The following is a 21,054-nucleotide window of genomic DNA, read 5'->3' on the forward strand; positions in this document are numbered from 1 at the left end:
TTGACTCTGGCTGGCAGGTTTGAACTGGCTGAGCCCACTCATGAGGATACAGGAAAGCCGACATGAGTAAAGCCATTCAAACTAAATGTTGAATTTGTCAAAACTCTGCTTTCCATATTACTGACAACCAAAATATAACCTTGTTTGACATGCAACTTCCAAAAGTATTTTAATAAGGTCATCTTGTGACTTTCTAATAAGTGTGAGGATTGCAAATATGCTATCTTCAAATTGAAAAATAGAGTGTCAACTAGCTAAAACTGTGCAGCCAGCCAGGCTTGGCAGAATATGCTACTTGGTGAAACAGCTACAAAGCAGAATATTTTAAATGCTGCAGTCTGAATGCAACATTATGAGAGATAATATACAAGCCTGCCTTTACAACACATGACAGCATGACTTCGTTCTGTCAACACAGTATTCTTCAATGGTGAAACATTCATAGAGCCCAAGTTTGAGGAAAAGACAGAAGCAAAGACACAAATCCTTAGTTTCCACAACATACTTTATTGTGGTTCTTTTTGAAGGTTTGCTTTTTAGTAGTGGTTCCCTTTACATCAGAATTCCCATATGGGTAGAGGAAATATTGCACACAAACATCAGAAAGCACTAAGTAATACTTTCACTTGAAACTAATTGCTATAGGTTAGATATGAGTTTGGGAAAGGGAAGAAAGGATGCAAGATCACAAGACAAATATACCACACAGCTGCAGACAAACATTATTAACAATCGCCCAAGAGAAAGATAAGGAAATAGATTGAGAGACAGAGAGAGAGAGAGAGAGAGAAAGACAGATAGAGAGAAAAAGAGAGAGATGTCAAGTCAGAGTTTGTAGGTTTGTTGTTGATTGACAGTATGGTCATGATGTTGGTTAGAGGTTCTCCAGCAGGAAAACTGGTCTACAGTGTTATCATGGACAGCTGACATCATTAACTAAATATCTGGCGAGTTAGATGAGTAGGTTGAATAGCCCAAAGTAGCAAAGCCTGTAACTAGTTTAGGATTGTAGCCTGTTTCCAGCTGTGGTTCGCTGAAGGTTTCTCCAGAAGCTTGCCTGTCAAAGTTGATCTGTGGTTTCTGTATTGTTGTTAGTCGGTTATGCGTCATGTTTGCATTTAAAGTGTCTGGTTTTTGTTTTCACGCTTTCATCTAAAACACAAAACAGTCACTCAGTCTCCCCGCTATGTTCTGCCCCCCTGAAGACTTCTCCTGTATAGCATGCTGTCTCTTTGTCAGCCGGGCTATGGAGGAGAAACAGCTATTTCACAGGAAAATGCTCTCCCTAACCAGAAGATCTACACCTCACTGCACCCACAATTCATTTTGATATTGATACAGTTGGAGTAATTACACACTGTCATGTCATGTCATGTCATAGTTTGCAACAACCATAAAATGCTTTGTAAATGTCTTCATATAGCCATCTCCATAGCCCTGTTGTCTTTAACGCTGTTCTGAGCAAATGTCCCATTATATTAAAAAAGAAAAAAATCCTAATGTATCGCATTACTCATGCACATGTCGTTCAACCATTCAACCTGCCACAAAGCTATTTATAATTATAGTACAGTGCTTTAGAAAAACAAGACATTTTAAGGTTTATGAAAATATCCTGCTTCACTGGCTTTAAAATGGGAAAAGGCTAGTTGTCCCATAGCTCAAGGATTACACAAAAAAACGGGTAAGAGATTAGGCCTGACTTGCCCAGTTCTAAACAATCAAAAATCAAAATCTATAAATTAAACATACACAAGCTAAAATAAAAGTCCTCTAAAACAGTGTTTTAAATCAAGTTTAAGCTCTGAAAAAACAATGAGATTTTACAGATGTTGACAAGGCATGGGAAAACTTTCTGATGAAAATTTCTGCCACACAGCTCCAAATGCTATCCAAGGTAATGAAGCATAATAATTTAAGACAACATATATTAAATAAATATTAACACTTCAGCAATGACATAACCAGACCAAAAGAAAAAAGTGCCATATTAATGCACGGCATATACACAAAATGATCAACTAGCAGACTTAAAAAGAGATTTAGTCAAATTTAGACAAATTTTTGAGATTTATGCTGATCAATGCGAGTATCCCTTCATTTAAATTTACCATCATTAATGTAGTTAACATTACTATGTAGCCATTTAATTGTCCTTTTTCGGGGCTGACCCATTACATAGTATTTAGGTCAACATTTTGTTGTTACCTGCCTGCTATTTGCTCTCTGCTAGTTTAAGTGCATCAATTCTTATACATTCATTTTGACTCTCTAAGGCAATAACAGAAAATATGTTGCTTTTGATCCTTTGGTGTGGAGTAATTATTCAAACATATACAACAGAAGCAGTTTTGTTCTTAGATGGCAGTTACATTTCTCAGAAGCTCTCAAACATTTTGATCTTTAGTCTGGGGATACGTCTCCAATCTACCTGAGCAGAGATGAAGAAACTCAATACATTAACAACAATATCTTTACTTTAACTGTACCAGAGTTAGCATAATTGGACAATCACGGCTAGGATGGTATTTTGGTTTTCATTCTGATTTGCATTCCCATTGCAATCCATTTATATCAGAAAAATCAGATGACATACTGGGAGGTTGTCTGTTTTTTTTTTCTTGGCATCACATTATATATTTCATTCATAGGCTACTCTAAAGAACATTTCAATAACGTTATCCCTTGTATGGAGCCCCCAAAAGCTAATATGCAGTAGTGTTTGCAGTCCTCATTGCAGATATTAATTTACAGTATATAGTTTAGATCACAAAGAGCATCATTTTAGCATATAATTGTATCATACGTCTGCTCAAGTTTTATGCAATATTGATTTTGTTTTCTTCCACAAATAATGGCCCCACTCATTATCATCCCGTCACTAGGTCTATTGATCTCTTGTTGAACAGGCCTACAGCTCTATCTTACAAGCTGGGAAGGACTCATCCTGCATGACGACAGTGCTGCTGCTGGCCAGGACCATGATGTTAAGCTCCTGCTGCTTGTCGTGGGTCTCTTGGTACCACTCCCTCATCACATCAGAGTCATGGGTTGGAATCAGGGTTACCTGACATAAAGGGAGGAAGAATTTTGGATTTGGATAGCTACACACACAGCGTTCAATAAAAATACAGTAATACTAATAGAGAAATTTGTGGGGAGAAACAGGGAAACAAGTTATTCATGTCAGTCTTTTAGGTTGGTAGCTTGTTCTCACTTCTTTACCATGTGCTGCATTCTGCCTCAGAGTAATATAGAGTGTGTGGAGTCACATTTAAATTCTTAGAGAGATACAGTGAATTGCAAAAGTGATGGAAAGAGAACCAGAAAATAAGATACACAGAGTCTGCAGATGCTCATGAGTTTCAGACATTTATAAATCATTACAGAGTGTGAAGTTTTGACTGTATACTAAAATGGCTTCACTGAATATAATCTTTATCCATCCAAATATTTTTGGCACCCTGAAATGGGAAGATATTAACAAAAAGGTTTGTTGCTCTTTAACAGTTCAACCCATTTTAAAATCACGAAGCTGACAAGCTTAACTTCATTCTCTTTATGTCATTTCAGATTTAAAACAATAAGCCAAAACAAAATAAGTATTGCTGGCCAAACACTTATGGAGCTCAGTGTATTTTTACAATGTCACATTATTCATACACATAATCATTTTATCATATCAAGAAGTCAAATATGAGAGTTGAATCTTACCTGCGTATTGGTTCCCCACTGGGCCTTTCCTTCGAGCAGAGCATCTAGGACAGCCTTGCTGGGCTCCTGAGCTATCTGGTCATTGCCACTGACCACATAGTAGGAGGACCGCACCCGCTTAAAGAACTCAGCATCCACATTCTTGGCATTGCAGTGATTGGGGATGTAAACCAAATCCATGTACATGGGAGGACAATTGGGCACAGGCGCTCCTCCCGATGCCTTGCCACTGCCGGAACCTGAGACAGGAAAAACTCCACGTTTGTTTTGAGATAACTGTCCAACTATGTGAACAGATCATGTGCTGTGGCAAATTGTTTTATATAACGATATAATAAAACATACGTATCATGAAAATTAATTGAATACAATCCTCACCTGATGTGGCACTTTTAACACCTCTGGACGCAGAGGTATTGGTTGCATTTTTGGCATCTTTCCCTTCTCCTACACTCTTCTTTGGAGAGGCAGTCTTTAAATCCTTCACTTTTGATAGGGCACTCTTTCTGGCTGGTGAAGAGGATTTTTTAATGAGTTTTTTCTTCTTGGTTTTTTCTCCTCCATCTTGGTTGTTTTCCTCAGCCTTGAGGGCCTCTGGATCCACCATGCAGACATCAGGCTGGGCTGCAGATGGAGCAGAGTCCCTGACTGCCACAGGAGGAGGGTCAACATGCCTGTAGGTCAGGGTTCTGTCAGTGGGCAGAGTCTCAGAGTCATCTTCAGAGTCAATGTTAGCATCTGCTGTGATGGAGGGGCACTCCTCAGTCCCTGGGGGAACATCAGAATCAGTCTGGGAGGGGGCAGATTCACTGATGGAGGTGGGTGGGGTCTCCTCACACTGCTTGGTGTGGAGCTTACCTCCTGGGGGTGGGGGTCCTCCTCCTGACTTGGCCAGAGGCTTCTCCTCATCCACGGGGTTCTCTTCATTCATGAAGTACTCTAGAGGGCTGGGATTGATGAAAGACGGGGATAGTTCTGTCTTGGGGTGACGGTACTCACATGAAGTGACTAGGCAGAGGTCCACATCTGTCTTGGACTGAGGAGAGGGGCTCTTCTTAGTGGATTCTGGGTCCCTAGAGCCAGAGGATGATGCCTTGTAATTAGACGGATCAAAGGAGAGAGGGAGATATGACGGGGAAGGAAGTTTAGGGCTGACAGGGGATTTTGCTTGAAGTGTAGAATCCTCACTTTTAAAAGGATTAGTCTCCCTTGCTGGGGAAAGTGCCTCTCTCTTGGGTACGGAAAAAGAAGATGATGGGGAAGTAGCTTTGGGAGGTGAGGGTGACTTGTCATATTTCTGCTGTGTGTCAGATTTATTCAATGTGCCCTCCACAGACAGTGCAGTTGGGCTGCCGCTGTCTTCAGCTGGGGTACCTCCTAGCACTGGGGATGAATCATTGGAAAGAGGAGAGTGTGTGAGAGAGGCTACCTTTGGGGTGACGGGAGACTGCTGAGCCGCACCAGGTGACATCTCTGTCATTTGGCAGGGCGTAGTAACAGATGGAGTGGACTGAGATGCATCTGATGGGGATGCAGAGGTGGCACGGACTGAATCACTCTCTCTAAAAAGTGTAGGTTTCTCCACTGTAGAACTCTGCTGGTCAGCTGGTCTTAAATCAGTTCCATCTGAGGGGCTGTAGTCAACCTCAGTTGGGCCATTCTCTGTAGCACGTAAGCTGCCTGCTGCAGATGGGTGCTCCGGAGATTGCTTACTAAAGTCCAGGGCTAAAGAGTGGTCAGGGGACTCCTGGCCAAACTCTATTGACATGGTAGAGTGCTCTGGGGATTTTGTGTCCTGCATCTGTGTTCTGGTTTTGGTCTTTGGTGAGATGTCTGGGGAGATGGACATGGGCCTGGGGCTATCCTCTTTGGATGGAGAGCCCTCAGCCTCGTGGAAGGTGGTTGGGGTCTGAACCACAGATACGGATAGGGAGTCATCCACCTCTGTTGAGTGAGGAGAGCCTACCTCAGCATGAAGCGAAGGGGAATCAGTGGTGGGCTCTGGGAAGGAGCTGGTGGCCAGGGAGGCAGTGGATGCTGAAGCTAAGTGTGAAAATGTGTCCTCTGCTACCGCTTCCTCCAGAGGTGTGCCTGACTTGTCTGATGTGGTGCCCTCTGATATTGACATTTTACTCTCTTCTTTGAAAGCTGTAAAAGGATTGGTGTCTGATTCATGCTTTGTTAATGGTGCTGAGAACAAGACTGAATGACTGTCTTCTCCATTTTTCTTATGATCTACATCAAAGAGTGACGTTTCCTTCTTTGTTGGGGAGTCAGCTCCAGTTGGAGATGGGCTTTTCGGAGGGGACATCATCTTTTCCACAGGGGACAAATGGTCTCGCTCAGGCTCATCAGGCTCTGGGCTAACCCTGTTGGAGGAGTCCTCTTTGTCACTTGTGACCTCGACAATTATGGGACCCTGGGCTTTTTCCTCTGTCACAGATGGTATAGCTCCAGCTTTTTCATCTACTGGAGACTGATAGTAAGGTGTGTGACCAGAGGAGTGAGGCGAGTTAGCTCCTTCCAATGTCTTATCATCTGGGCTTGTGGAGGTCTCGGCTGCTACCCTGGGGCCTCCTGCCAGGGTGGTGCACAGTTCTATTGGTGCAGCGAACAGTGATGGAGAATCAAAACTCTCCTTGTGGTCCACTGAGGGAGAGCGTACAAGAGGTGAGGTTGTGGAAGTGGAACTGAGTCTCGCTGGGTCAATGTCATATCTCTCACATGACTCTTGAGCTGAGCCAAAGCCTTCCACTGCCCCTTCAGTGGGAAACTCCTTGCACAATTTATCCTCTTCTAGTGATGAGGGGGGAGATATAGTGGAAGCAGAGGGGTGGTAGTCCTGGCCTTCTGTGGCATCACTCCTAGAGTGGTCTGACTCTGGGACATCCTGAAGTGGAGAGAGCCTCTTCCTATCAAACTCCCCAGATGCGGATGTTCCAAACTTGCCAAGGTCCTGAGAAGGAGAGTCAGACTCATCATTGGTGGTTTCATCACTCATGATGTCCCTAGGAGTCAACATCTCATCCATTGGAGTAGGCACACTGGAGATCTCTATGGTGGACTGAGTGTGGCCAGAGGTGACAGTGTAATCCTCAGGGGGATCATCTCTGTTCTCATCATCCGATGCAGTTTCACCCTCAAAGCCAACTGGCAGCATTTCATCATGGATAGATGCAGCTGGAGATACAGGTGAAGATAATTTGGGTGAGGCTGATACAAGCAGGCACTGTTTCTCCATCTCCCTTTCATCTACATGCTGATCTTTTACATTTTTATTAGCCTCATCATCCCTATCCTCAACACTTTCTCCTGATTTGACCTCATGACCCCTGTGTAGTTCTTCATCTTCACTGTACGCAAGTTTATGTTTGTCTGATTCCACTCTCTGTGGCTCATACACTTCTTCTGTCTCTCCTTTCTCTTCATAATCCCCTCCCTCAGATGTCTCCTCCAGTCCAGTACCCTCATCTTCAAACTTCTCACTTCCACTGCCATTGAGTTTTCCCTTATGATCTGGTTCATCTGGAGTCTCTCCACTGTCTCCCTCAGCCTCTGTGGTGGTTATACCCTCATCCACAGACTCTACTGCCTCAGGTGACTCTTTGGTCTGCAGTATTTCTTCATGGTGGATCATCACAGCCTCTTCCTCCTTAGTTTGCTGTACAGTCGCATCATCCTCTGCTAACTCCTCAGTTCTGAGCTCCTCAAAGTCCTTCGTGAGGTCTTCTGGTGAGGACATCAGAGATCTCGCTATCTCTGGATCCTCTACAACAACAGCTGCACTGGCTACAAGTTTAGCATCATCCACCATCGTCTCCTTTTTTGTCACCTTTGGCTTTCCCTTCTCTTTTAACTTTGATGGGCTTCCCACATCTTTTTTTGAGGCATCATCTTTTTTCAAAGGCTTTGGTTTTGGTACTAGCTTCTTTTCCTCACCCACAGTGGATATCTTTTTTATGTTAGAGGGCCTTTTCACATCTTTCTTCAAATCGTCTTTCTTTTGCTCTTTCTTTTCTTCCTTCTTCTCCTTCATGGGGGAGTCTCTCCTGAAGTCTCTTTTTATATCTTTCTTTACCCCCTCCTTCTTTACTTTCTCTTCTTTTTTACTTTCCTTTTTGGGTGTAAGATTCTCATCTTTCTTTGCTAGTTCTTTTTTAACCTCCTTTTCCACTGGCTTTTTGGGCTCCTTCTTAATAATCTTTTCCTTTTGAATCTTGGGTTTAATTTCAGACCTCTTTTTTTCTGGAGTTTCATTTTGGGCTGTTTGCTCTACTTTTGCTTTTGATTCTTTCTCAGGTGCCTTTGCCTTTTCCTTTCTCACTGAGACCTTTTCTTTTTTCTCTGCCTTTTGTGTTTTTTCTTGAGATGATTCTGTATCTGTCTTTGCCTTTTCTGGGGCCTCCTCCTTTGATTCCTTCCTGAAACTCTTGATTGGTGATGGCTTAGGGGTAGACTTGAGGCTCTCTTTGCTGTCTGTTCTGTGTTTCATCTTAGCCTGCTTTAATGTTGGTGCCGCATTAGCAGACAATGCTTTTTGAGTGACAACTGCCTGCTTCAAGAAGTCCAAGTGCTTTAGCTTTTCTAAACCCTCAAGGATGTGATGCTGAGTGGCATTTCCAGGAAAGAGAACACGCACTACCTTCTCTGAGGGATTTGCAGGGTGCCACACAATGAGTGAGGAGATGGAAGTCAAGAAAGAGACTGGGAACTCTGATTCTTTTCCATTTGGCAGCAGAATGGAGGCACTGTCTTTCTCACTACCTGTCCACTGTTTCATAAAGTGCTGCAGCTCTTTGCTGTTCTTTGATGGGTTAAGCACATACATCTCAAGCTTCCCCACACCCATTTTCTGAAAAAGTATGATTGGTTCTATTGTGTTCCCAACAGGCCTTTGTAAAAACTCTGTCCTCAAATTTAACTTGGTGAGGAACTGCTGAGTGAATGCTGCCTCCTCAATGTTCTTTCGCACCCTGTAATTGGGTTCAGGGTTCCCCAGGTTTTCAGGTAGGTTCACAAACACAACACCAATGTCTGGTGAAATCATGTTCTTCACCCAATCACTGTTAGCCGTGGAACCCTGTGACTGTTCCTCCTCTAGTTCTGCAATCTTCCTCTGCAGCATGCTATTGATACCTGGCAAGTTGTCATCTCCGATGTGGGTCAGGAGGATGGAGTCCACCCGGTCCAGGTGTCTGACCAGCTTCCAGAAGCATGACTTCCTGTCCGAGCCACCATTAATGAGCATGTTGAACCCATTGACAGCAAAGAGAGCAGAGTCACCACGACCACCAGGGAAAATGTAGCAGCATGGCTTGGAGAGCTTCAGGAATCCTCCTGAGGTCGGTGGTTCTAACATGTCAAAGGGAGATGGGATCTCGACCGATTCAGATAAGTACTCTGTGAACTCAGAGAGGCCCTCCATTTCAGGGAGTATGAGAGAGGAGTTCAATTTCATGTTAATGAAGTCCTGCAGGTTGTGTTTGTCCAAGTTAGAGTTTTTCCAGTCACCTTGTTCAGGGCAGGAGAGGGTAAGGTTGGCTTTGTTTGCTGGGTGAATGGTGCTGAGCAATTCACCAATCTAGGCATGAGAAAAATTAAGGGCCTTAATATGTAAAATATTGCAATCAGTAGCAAAATCAATAATGCCATGCAATTACAACTTCTTTAAATGTATACTGGCAGTAATTGTCAAGTGCATTATTTAAAGCTAGAATGGTAGCATTTCATTGCGGTCAGGTGAAAAACATGTATCTCGAATCTTCAAAATGTCAACTTTTCAGGATCCCAAGAAAAACAACTTTTATAAACCCCTTTTATAAACCCAATGGTAGAATGGTAGAATTTCCCAAGGCCATAGAAGACCATGTAATCCTTCAAAAGAAGTGAATATATAAAAAAAATCACCAAAATTGGAGTTACAAGGTTTTCACATGACAGCAGTATGTGAATGAGTGTTATGAAGTTGAATATGTCATATGGAAGATTGAGAGTTATGAAGTTTAATAATATTTTGGGTCTTCACAAAAAAGTGCCCAAGTTGACTCACCTCTTGGTCTGTGAATATGTCAATGAATTTGAAGAAAGAGAAAGATCCAGACTGAAGAATAAGTTCCCCAGTGTTTTCAAAGCATTGCCCTGAGAGGACCAGAAGCTTGTGTCTGGCAGTGTCTGAGATCATCAAACGAACCTAGAAATTGAAAGAAAAGAGATACTTTTTTGTATTTCAGCATACCATTGACTTTGGTTTACAGCAGGTGGACAAATGGTCAAACAAATTCAGAGAAAAGAATTTATGTCATTTGAAAAAATTCAAAACAAGTAATTTATTTATTGCCAGGAATATAATGCTATATCACTGATCACAGTGTGAGACATGGAACACAGGCTTTGCTGCCTCAGCAATCAGTTTAATGTTTCAGTGTATTTGAAATATCACCAGTTTCACTTCAGACAAGTCCATTAGCTAATTAGCTGAGTTGTTCTCTCTCTGTCCACTCTCCTCTCTTTCTCTTTCTCTTTATCTCTCAGCCCCTCCCTTTCTAGTGGTCAAACTCTGTCTTTTTTTCCACTTCAGCAACATCAACCGTTCCGGGCCGCCGGCCAGGTCAAATCTGCTGTGCTATGAGATATTATTAATGCACAGTTTGACTGCAGACACATCTGGGGGGTGCAAGCAAAATTGAAAAGGAGCAGTGACACAAAAGATATTCTGGTGTAATTACAGCGCCCCCCCCCCCGACACACACACACACACACACACACACACACACACACATACACCCACCCCCACCATCTCTTACTTGAAGTTAAAATATTCCTGTCAAATTATATCAAAAGCTTCACAGCAATAATAAAAGGTACTTGTTATTCTAGCTGTCACCAGGGCATTAGTCTGGTCCCCTGAGCCTCTAATTGCTAAAGCTTTATAGTCCACCCAACAAGGACAACCGCAGCTCACATTACAAGGATGAATAATTGGCCAATCATGGTGTGCTGAACAGTAATCCTTTTCAGGTTGCAATCACTTTGTAACATGTGCTTGTGTATGGATCTGTGAATGTGCTACATGTGTTGGTCCACTCTCTGATAGGAGGATAGAAGAGGAGATACAAAGTTACCAGTAAGAGAGCGGCTATACTAAATATACTGGCAAGATGATTTTGAGATAGCTGTCTTTCTTTTACCTCAGTACTGACTGCTTCATCTGAGGGGTTGATCAGCACCACCGTCTCCAGAACATTGCTTTTATGGTGAAGAATCCTCTGCCCTGAGAACAAAACAGAGAAAATAATTACTGATGGAGAAAATGAATACTCATTTCACAGTTCATCATTTCATCAACACAAGAAATCAAATTATTTATTCGTTTTTGTATGTATGTTACATCATTGGTATGCTGCTGGTAACACTAAGAATTCAATCAAGTATCAATCAATAAATTAAAGATTAATGTATTAGTTATGCATAGACAATCAGTCACTGTGTTGCTAGCGGGGATAGGAAGTCAAAACAAAGAACAAGCCTCTCTCATTGCATAGGCACAGCCACATGGCCCCACCCTGACTTCTACAGTAGTAGAAGACGTTATTGTGTTTCAGTCCTGTCATGTCAGTCTTGCATGTCAGACCCCCCCAATGACACGTCACCTACTGTTAATTATGCTGTATCACAAAGTCAAACCACCAGAGGCACAGGGACAATCAAGAATCATCATGTGTTTCATGCCTCTCCCTATTATAAGATGCACAATATAAGAATTTGAGCGGATTTAGGCCTCACCATGCCATTCCAGAAAAAACATCAGAGGCATCAGAACACACTAAAAATATAAAGCCTGAGATATGTGCGATAAAACACTGATTACAAGTTCCTGAGAAGTCTCTACTCCTCTGGCTCCTACAAGAGGCAGGATTCAGCCAATTCATCAACTAATTCATCAACCACAGATCATCTGGCAGTCCTAATATGGCTGTGTAAATGTTAATGTTCTCTGCGGACTAGAGGACTTCATCACTGTCTAAGATGAATAGGGAATGTCTACAGATGGAAGTATAACAGCCCCTAGTTACCCTGAATCCCCTGAATTTCAAGACTAAATTCCTCCTCCATCACCCTTTCTTCTGCTAAAATCTGTGAGTGACTCTTTACTGGGGGTGCTGACAATGTACAAAGATTTTATGCAGCTTAATTAAACAGCATAATTCATGTTTCATTTTCTTCTTAATTAATTCAAGTGCACATAAGATCTCCATTTGTGGCTGATAAGAAATTATCTCATTAATCAGCAGTCCCTGTTGGTAGTAGTGATACTAGAAGCATAATTGAATATCGTTAGAAATATTTTTAGAGCTCTTCAGTGTTTCTGCATTAAATGTTATAGGACTCCAACATAAAAAAACCAAATCAAATTGTCAGGTGTTAGAAATGTAACTATTCTTCAGAGGGACAGCACCACAGCATAAACCTCGACGATGAGACGACAAACAACTCAGACAAGACAGACACAATAATCATCTGGTCTACCGTATTCTTAAGTATGACAACATTTTCACCTCAGAGGAAAGCTCTGTTACTCAGATAATAAATAGTGGGGTGAGGCAGAAGACTGCCATGTTTGCTAAGATGATTGATTATGATAATGACTTTGATCCCACTGTGATTTTATTTGAGTCATTTTGTGCATGTAGGTGTGTGTGCATGTGTGCGTGTGGGTGGGGGGTAGAAAATGTCCTCTGGTCCAGGTGATGAGACCACAGAGATCTACAGCATCATTATTCACCCGAGACGCTGAACACGGGGACAACTCAGGCTTCGCCCACCCAACCCCACAATCAGTCTTTGTCTCTTCTCCTTGTTAATTCTTTTTTTTTTTTAAGACACAAATCCATGAATTCCATTTAATTGCCTTAATTTTGTTATGTTAAATGAACACCCTGAGGTAAAAGCAATGAAAACACTAGAATTTCCAGACTTGCGAACAGGAGTATGTTCCCTGTGAGGTTTGGGGCGGTGAAGTGTTGGGATATAGGCTTTGGAGTCAGGAGAAATCAAAGAGAGACTGTGTCTTATCTCTAGGGACGTGATACTGCAGCAGCTATCTGGCTGCTGGGCTGATTCCTCCATACATATTTCATATAGCAGTTTCTCATCATGGAGCTATAGCCATTAACCCTGCCGCCTCCTCCCAGAGGGCTGTCACTCGGCGTGGAAGAAGTGTTTCATTCACTGGCGGTGATACTGAATTGGCTCCACCATTACTATTGGCCTCTAATAATCGGGGGAGTACGCTGAAGGTAGAAATAATGAGTCTTGGTGCAGTTATATTTCAGACATTTGTCAAACCTTTAGCAGTTCCAATAAGGCGCCCCGTTTATGAGGAGGTAGTCGTCTGTCGAAAAAATCATTTCCAGTATGGTGATTTTACTTTAATTTGGAGCTTTCATCTAAATTCAGTCATCCATCTTTTTCTGATGGGGGGCTTTGTGTTCTATAGTTGAGGCTCTGTTGGCATGAAGGCCATTTTTAAAGAGCAATTGATGTTTTCGAAATATAGCACAAACCATTCTAAATTAATCTTAGTCTCGGAAACAGCTGTATCTGCAGTTCAGACTACAGGTCTGTGAAGGTCTGTGTAATCTCAGCATCAACAAAATCACGCTTGACCCTGGGAGAACCCAACTTTAAAGAGATTTGTTCTGTGGAGGCAGCGATCTCAAACTGATGACCCACTGCTCCAGTAAGTGACTGAGGAAATAGCTTTCAATGGTCAGTAAAATCAGACCAGTCTATTTTCTGTCCTGCTCATGCTGCTCAAGCCATGTTTTTATTACTAATATGATGGAAAAGCATCTTGTTTGTCTCTCTCTGTAGATTACACTCTTTGGTTACTGGCCTATCTGATGAAACAGGGAGTAAAAACAGCAGTCCCTGTTACGGATTTAGCTAAACACAATGCAGCCGATGATCCACCACCACCATGGCAAATCACTGTGGATCTCTCTGGGATCTAACCCATCAAAAAATGACAGACTATGAGATGAGGAGAGGGAAATGGGGGTGGGAGCGGTGGGCACTGGAGCTCGCTTGACCCTGACAATTACCTTGATCGATATAAAAATCCTTAAACCCCCAGCGCAGCTCTCTCTCTCTGTGGGAGGCAAGGTAATGTGACAAGCATCGCTGAGCATTCTCCTTCTGGCTGAGTAGAAAGCACAAGACTGGTGCACCCCGCCACAGACCGAACCACCAGACAGGGGAACTTCAGCTTGAACGGTCGCACCAAAATAGATCAGTGAAACAACAAAAATTCAGTGCCTTTTTTTGTATTGGAAAAAAAGGAACAGGTGAATGATAATTTTTTGCTCTTCAGGTGGCTCTCCTGTACGTGTTCAGCACTGTCTCTCTCCCCTTTCCGTCATTCCTTTTTTCAGCAGAAAGCTGGACCCCATGACATTCAGCAGCAAAGCCGAGCACAGTTTTCAATGTCACTTTGTTCCCGTGTCCCCGTTCTGAAGCCTTCAGCGTCATGGTGGCTCCACCAGTGGCACGAAAGAGCGCAGCCACACAGTGTGCCTGGAGCAGAAACTGAACTCGCATGCTTAACACGCCAGGGCCGCCGCTGCTGTCAACCCAGCTGACTTACAGTATAGCCAAGCACCTGTGTCGCAGTACTGAAGCCTCTCAATATCATTCAGTTTACAGCTCCTTTACAATGCTCTGCAAGAAATCTCCATCTTTAGAAGTCATGTAGTCTATTATTGAGTCCTAAAATTGTAATTTTGTTAAAATAAGTGAACAAATTTGCCAATGGGGTTAGATCATTTCGCTTGTTTCCAATGCAAATCACAAGAATTTTGTAGAATCAAGTATCGTTTTCTTGATAGTGCAGTGATCTGCCTCATTCTGACTTGTTTCAACATACTGACACTCATTTTTAGAAAATTCCTGAAACAAGTGAAACTGCATTGGAAACAAATGGAGTGATCTCACCTCATTGGCAGAATTTTTGGGATCCTATTGGGATCAGCCTGCCAAATCTCTAACCATAACGTAGTAGAAAAAGACGCAATAATTACTACATCATGTCTTCCCATTACCTGTCTCTTTCTCTATTTGTTGTGGATGTAAATATGAGGAACAGCTTGATTGATGGATGACTGATTAAACGCTCTGCTAACAAGAGAATTGACCGTCAGAGTTGGGAATTTTTAATAATCATCAACAGAAAAGAGGCTTTGATAAATATGTTAATTGTGTCACTAGGTGTTTATCTCACACATATCTATTCATTAAATACTAATCCCTGATTCTTAATTATTATTGACCATAAGATGCAATGTTGTCTTCAACCACGCCATAAGGGAGTGGCCTGGATGGATCGGTGGTTTAGAGAAAGGACGTTTTAATTCTCCAGTTGCTTTTCAGGCAGCAGTGCCGCCTGCAGTGAAGGCAGAGTGCAGGGAAATCCATACGTAGCCTGCAGTATCATATATCCATCTGCGAGACACCAGGGGTCTCCTTCCTTGCCCCCTCTTTCCGCTCCTTCCATCCCGCCTTCCCACCCTTTTCCTCTTCGCTGTGGGGTCCGTGCCTCCTGTGCCCGCAGAAGTGCCCTAACACAGTGTGATGGATAGCATATCATCTATCAAGCAGACGGGTAATTGCATTCTCCCTCTCTTTCCCAACACTACCTGGCGGCTTGTATTTTCTCCACACAAGCACAAAGCCCTACCTGCCTCTGTTAAACAAATGAAAACAAATGGAAACACTACCAGCTACAGTTAAACATATAAAGACAACATTAGCTCAGTTTATTTGTTGATTTTTCTTGAGTATATCTATTGTTGAAGTGTAGTATGCATACAGTATACTATTTTAATGAAAAAAAAAAAGAGTGGATTTTGAAATACAATTTTTCTATTAAATGGCTGAAATGTGGAGTGTTCCTCCATTGCTGACGAAGGCCACTTTTAGTATTGTCTGTCTTGTGCTGTAATTTAATTATATTTGATTACCACACAGTTATACTTGTGGTAATGGTGGCGGAAGGGGTGGGGCATCCAGTCATCAGCTCAGTTTTACCTCCTTCATCAACTATCATTATTCAGAAAACACAGACTCACACACATTAAATAGGGCCTTTGCCTTCAACATTTATGTTCATCAATGCTTTGAGAGATTTTGTGCAGATTTACAGCCTTTTTCTTTAAACTTTTACTGAAAGCGGTGTTTGACACCTCAAGGTTTACAGCACATTTCTGTGAATGTAATTCAAACCTTTTGTGGCACTCTCCTTGATGAACATAAAAACCCTGTCAATATCAGAGAGCCAATACTGTAGGTTTCTATGAATTCCCTGATTAATTCATGTTAAGAGAGAGAGCGAAAATCCTCTCCTTGAGAAGGAGTAGGCAGAAAGCCTGAGGTATTGGAATATAAGAGAACAACATTATACCAGCGTTAGTGCTTACGCAGCACCGACTCTCAAGTCTTAGCTTCATTTTCTTATGCTGGTTTCAGCAGTCAGAACCACACTTGTATCTCTACTTCACTGCTTATCCACCTCTCTCATCTGCTGCTCTCTTCCCTCTACCCTCTCCTCAATCTCCCTTGTTTCCCTTTCTCACATCCTCTTTCTTTTCCAGTTCTTACTCTCTTATTCCCCTCACCCTCTCTTCTCCTCCAGTCCTCTCTGTTCCCCTCCCTCCTGTATTTTCATGGACAAAGACAAACCACTGGGGATTCTGCACTGCTAATTACCTCCATCTCAGCTCCGCATCTAAACTGGGTTGCAAGGCAACCGCACACAGGAAGAAGAAGGAGAGAGAAGAAGGGCGGAGGGGAAAATGGCAGAAACAAGGTGGGGTGAAAGGGAGAATAGGGATTTGGGGTGTGTCTGTCTGAGCATACTTTACCAGATAGAAGTGATGCTTGGTGAGGTTTTGTGAGGTTAAAGCAAAATGGATATGAATTGGCTCCTGTTGTGCTGCTGTTGTGTATTAAATTTCTTACATGATACAGCATTAGAGTATACTTTACACCTGAAAGCAAATTGATTTAACAGAGAACCAAGAATTCTACACATATAAATTGTTTGTTTCTAAAACAGATTCATGACATAGCGTATTTAATATTCTTCCACAGACAGTCCTTCAACAACGCAGCTTTATTGAGGATTATTTTTTGCATCCCTCAGCAAATACACACACCATAGCTTCACAAATTTGTCACATAAACAAACTCAAACAGATGTAGTCCACCAGTACAAATCTCCCTCAAATGGCTGTGTGTCGTCTAATAGATCACCTCAGATTCAGCACAGAATCCTTGAGATAAAAGAGTGATATAAACATGGGAGGTCGGACAATGTAAACCTGCCAGCAGCAGTGATTTAATAGCCTGTCTGGCCTGCATGTCATATAATAACGCTATTAGAGAGAGATCCCCATCTCCTGCGTGTTACCTCCTTCCCAACCTATTGTATTTCACCATAATAAGCCAAATTCTGAGGATATTATATCTTTACAACAGACAGCAAAATGAACACTATGGAATAAAATCGCCTGATTAAGTCTGCATTTGTTGACTGAATCAATCTATTGTGAATCTAACCGTCAACCAAGCATGAAGCCCTGCCGGTCAGACCCAATATGGAGCAGAGCCAAGCAGAGGCTTTAACTGCTGCTGACGGTCAAGGCCACGCTGCCCACTGACTCACCACATGTCCTGCTGCACTGGATCCACTCCATCTTTATAGGGCCGCTCTTCTACCATGCTAACATTACTGCTATAGGGGCACTATGGACCAAGATGCTGATAGGGCTCATCCAGGAATAAAGCCCCGTGCTTAGTGCGCTCTGTAGAGAAGTTACTATAGCTGACTCTGATCTGACATTGTATGCCATTGAAAGGTGTGCGTCTCAAAATGCAAGCTGTTAGAAACATATTAAGGAATTAGAAATGTACCAGGCTGCTAGTGCCAGTCGCTGTGAAAGTATCAATACAAATGATAGACCGTGAGGAGCCAGTGTTGTTTTGTTTTCCTGGCTTACCTCTGACATCTGCAGAAAAACGAGCTGAGTGTCTGGAGACAAAGAGCTTGAGTTCCTGGTCCAGGTTACAGTCAATAAGGTTGGTGTCCCATGACCGGATTCCTACAAAACAAGACAAACAAGAAGAAGAAAAGTGCAGAAAAACATTTAGTAATCAACACGACAACAAACTATGCTTTGCTGCCTGAAAAAATGAATTAATACACTTTACAGAATTTACATCAAGAACTTGGCAACAGGTCCACACTCTATCAAATGCACAAAGTCTCATCCACAAATCTATTAATCACCGATCCTTTGCTTTCATGCCATTGGATAATCAAAGAATGAACATAATAGTTACTGGTTTGGCATGAGAAAAAAATCTATAATAGGAAATATCTATAGCATTGTTCCTGTTTTGCCATGGGCCAGTCACACTGCTAGCCTCCACTGAGCTGAGTCATGATAACTGGTGGTATCATCCTCTCCATTATGCAGACTAAAGGCCTAATGTAGGCCACAGTGTAAAGTAAGTTGCTGAAATGAACTGGGAATGGGGGCAAAAAGACTAGGCTGCATTAAAACAGAGAAGCAGAGTGTTTTTGTCTCGGGGGTATGCGTAAAACAATGAATTATAAACAGTTTGAGGCTGCACTTATTTCAGATTACATTACACGTTAAGTAAATGTTTATTTGACTCACAATAAGCAATGCTTTGTTCCCCTATCCGGGAGGAGATATAGAGCTGAGGTCTGATAAAAGTAAGTCAAGCTTAAAACAAAGGGTGTGGCAATAGGATGCGGCCATGAATCCATCAACATACGATCCAGAAATGTGACGGGGAAAATGTAGTTTCTGTTTGACTGATTAATAAGCTTTTGAAGCACAAGACTGATATAGCATCACATGGTAATGCAAAATGCATTCAACTTAGTCAGGTCCAGACAATAACCTGAGATTGATACCATGGCACAAACATGTTACAATGCAAGTTTATAATAATAATAATTTATAACAATTTAGGCTATAACTTGATGCCATAATGAGGTATTTCGCATAACCTAAGGCAAATCACTTATGATCACATCTGCCCTTCTAAAAAACATTTTTTTAACTTCTAACACTGTTTCATACTTGTATTTGTTTCAGTGTAGCACAGTGAAAGGTAACTACGTAGGCCAAATTCCCCCCTATACAGGCCACCCAATAGGCAACAGCCACCTGATGGGCTTTTCTGCTGCCTTTGTTTAGTCATTTCACTTGAAATTCACCCACCACACACACAGGTCTTGCGCCATAGTCTCCTCTTCCTTGTCTCACAACCTGATATTCAGGCACTGGTGGCAAACACCTCATGCAGCTGTACCAGGGTATTTTTGAAACGCCCTGCTCTGTTTTAAAATCGTTCCTTACGACTTTCCGTAGGGACCGCAGTGCGGACCGAGCCACGCCCACCAGCCGGTGTGGGATGAGAGAGCTGGATGCGGGATGATGGAGAACCCAGAGCGGGCAGGAAGGATGATTTATTCTGATTTTATCAACATAGGAAAATAATCGCACTAATTTCAAAACATGTAGCCTAGGCTACTTCTCTGGGTTACTGAATGCAGACAACGGAGTGTTCTGTCATAACAATAGGCCTAAAATGGAGGATAGTCTTTCAGAGAATGTGCTAAACGTTGTCTTCCTCATCCTGACTGTAAAAAAAAAAAATCATGCGTGGGATCCTCCGTTCTCCCTGAAACAAAAGCCCGAAGCACCTGAACAAGCATGGTGCTCCGGGGGAAATACGCAGTTGTCGATGCAGTTGCACTAAAGCCAAAGAAAGGCGATAGGCTGCGTTATTGACGCATAGTACAGATATAATGCTGAATCACTCCTGTCAGCTTTATTAGAGGACCTGGCCCACGTGTGTGGATGACAACATTGGGCCTGCTGGCATTAATGTATTAGAAAAACACCTGGACAAAGTTGCTCTTACACACGATGCATGCGGATGGCAGGGAGAGGCGCGTGGTGAGGTGAAAAGATGCCCTGTGACTCCCTGTGTGTTTTGAATAATCTATATCGGGTGATAGCCTGTGGTCTTGTTGCTGGGAGGGGCTGCTCATTAGCCTCAATATGAACAACAACAATTCAAAGAGTTGCCTATAAGGTTAAGCTACTGGTTAATATTAATACTGTTGAATATGCGTGATGCGCGCAACGATATGCATGAAGTTAGATCCAGTGTTACAAACAGGTGGCATCTATACTTTGCGTAAAATATAACTTGTAAACAGCAGATAGCAAATTGGCCTATTTCTGTTCAAGTTGTAATGCAGACGTCAAGCTCAGCTCAAGGTGGCCTGCTGCCACCTGACAAAGAAGTGGCGGATCCATCTAAAGACTGTTGTCTCTCCATCCCCATCTCCCCCCCCCTTACCTTTCTCGATGTCCGCAATGGCACACTTTAAGTGATCCTCTGTTATGATTTCGCCGATAACAACCAGCAGGTAAAATTTGTTGTCGACGAAGTGTTGCGAGGGGCTCGAGGATGTTGGAGACGCCACGGTGTTGCTCGCGCTGCCTAAAGTCTCCATATCTGCAGATTCAACTAGGGTAGCCATCCTCTCTCTCTGTCTGTCTCTGTGCCGCACATGCACAATCACACAGCCTTGTCCTTCCGCCGCAGAGCAGAGTAGTAGTCTCCAGACATACAGTGCAGCCTTGATAGGAGTGGCCCTAGCTTTTTATACCCGCAGACATTGTGTCATATTCGGTAACCGGGGAGAAGAGGGCGCTTGGTTTTTTCGCACACTCACAGCTGATGTCATCCGCATCGAATCACACCCCTCCGGAAGTTATTGAAATATTGAAACCTTTCAAACAGTTTTTAGATGCATTATCATCACTGTTGGGCTCCTTACTCAAAAATGTAATTTATTACTCATCAGGCTGTGGGCAATAAAATGACATGCAAATATACACAAAGAAACCACAATTAATCTACAAGGTACGGTAGTGATTGCATACAAATACCCACTAGAGCAGGGGAATTTAACCATGTGCCGTGGGCCTGAGTGTATGCAGGTTTTCATTCCAACCACAGCTGAATTAACTGATTAGTTCCTCCTCTCTGGCTGGAGGTGTGTTGGTCATTCACACAGGGCCATATTTCTCCCAGGGAACAGTAATTCGTTACACTATGCATTACATTATTGGAGGTTGGCATCCGCTCTTAACATCAAAAATAGGAATGACTCAGTTTCTTCTCCTGCGAATGAGCAGAGCAACAAAATAGATGTCCAATAGCCTACTTTTC

The 21,054-nt window shown here is 42.5% G+C and overlaps 1 protein-coding gene across 1 annotated transcript; it reads right to left on the minus strand.

Moving 5' to 3' along the window:
- Positions 1-2,911: 2,911 nt before the first annotated feature.
- On the minus strand, positions 2,912-20,359 carry map1b (microtubule-associated protein 1B). Its single transcript, XM_071523333.1, has 7 exons — positions 20,176-20,359; positions 17,769-17,870; positions 10,902-10,984; positions 9,764-9,904; positions 4,093-9,295; positions 3,715-3,953; positions 2,912-3,067 (listed from the first exon to the last, which is right to left on the minus strand). Exons 1-7 carry the CDS (start codon positions 20,357-20,359, stop codon positions 2,912-2,914), a joined length of 6,108 nt encoding a protein of 2,035 aa, XP_071379434.1.
- Between the last annotated feature and the right edge of the window lie 695 nt (positions 20,360-21,054).

This window comes from Centroberyx affinis, unplaced genomic scaffold (assembly GCF_046629955.1).
Source record: "Centroberyx affinis isolate AG114_WGS23_722 - 3 ecotype Tasmania unplaced genomic scaffold, CSIRO-AGI_Caff_v1 ptg001080l_1, whole genome shotgun sequence".
Classification (NCBI taxonomy): domain Eukaryota; kingdom Metazoa; phylum Chordata; class Actinopteri; order Beryciformes; family Berycidae; genus Centroberyx; species Centroberyx affinis.

Coding starts and splice junctions, on each gene's coding strand:
- map1b (XM_071523333.1), bottom strand. CDS start 20,359: ATGGCTACCCTAGTTGAATCTGCAGATATGGAGACTTTAGGCAGCGCG. Junction 10,985..17,768: donor TTTTTCTGCAGATGTCAGAG/GTAAGCCAGGAA, acceptor TTTTGTTCTCAG/GGCAGAGGATTCTTCACCAT. Junction 3,954..4,092: donor TGTTAAAAGTGCCACATCAG/GTGAGGATTGTA, acceptor TTCCTGTCTCAG/GTTCCGGCAGTGGCAAGGCA.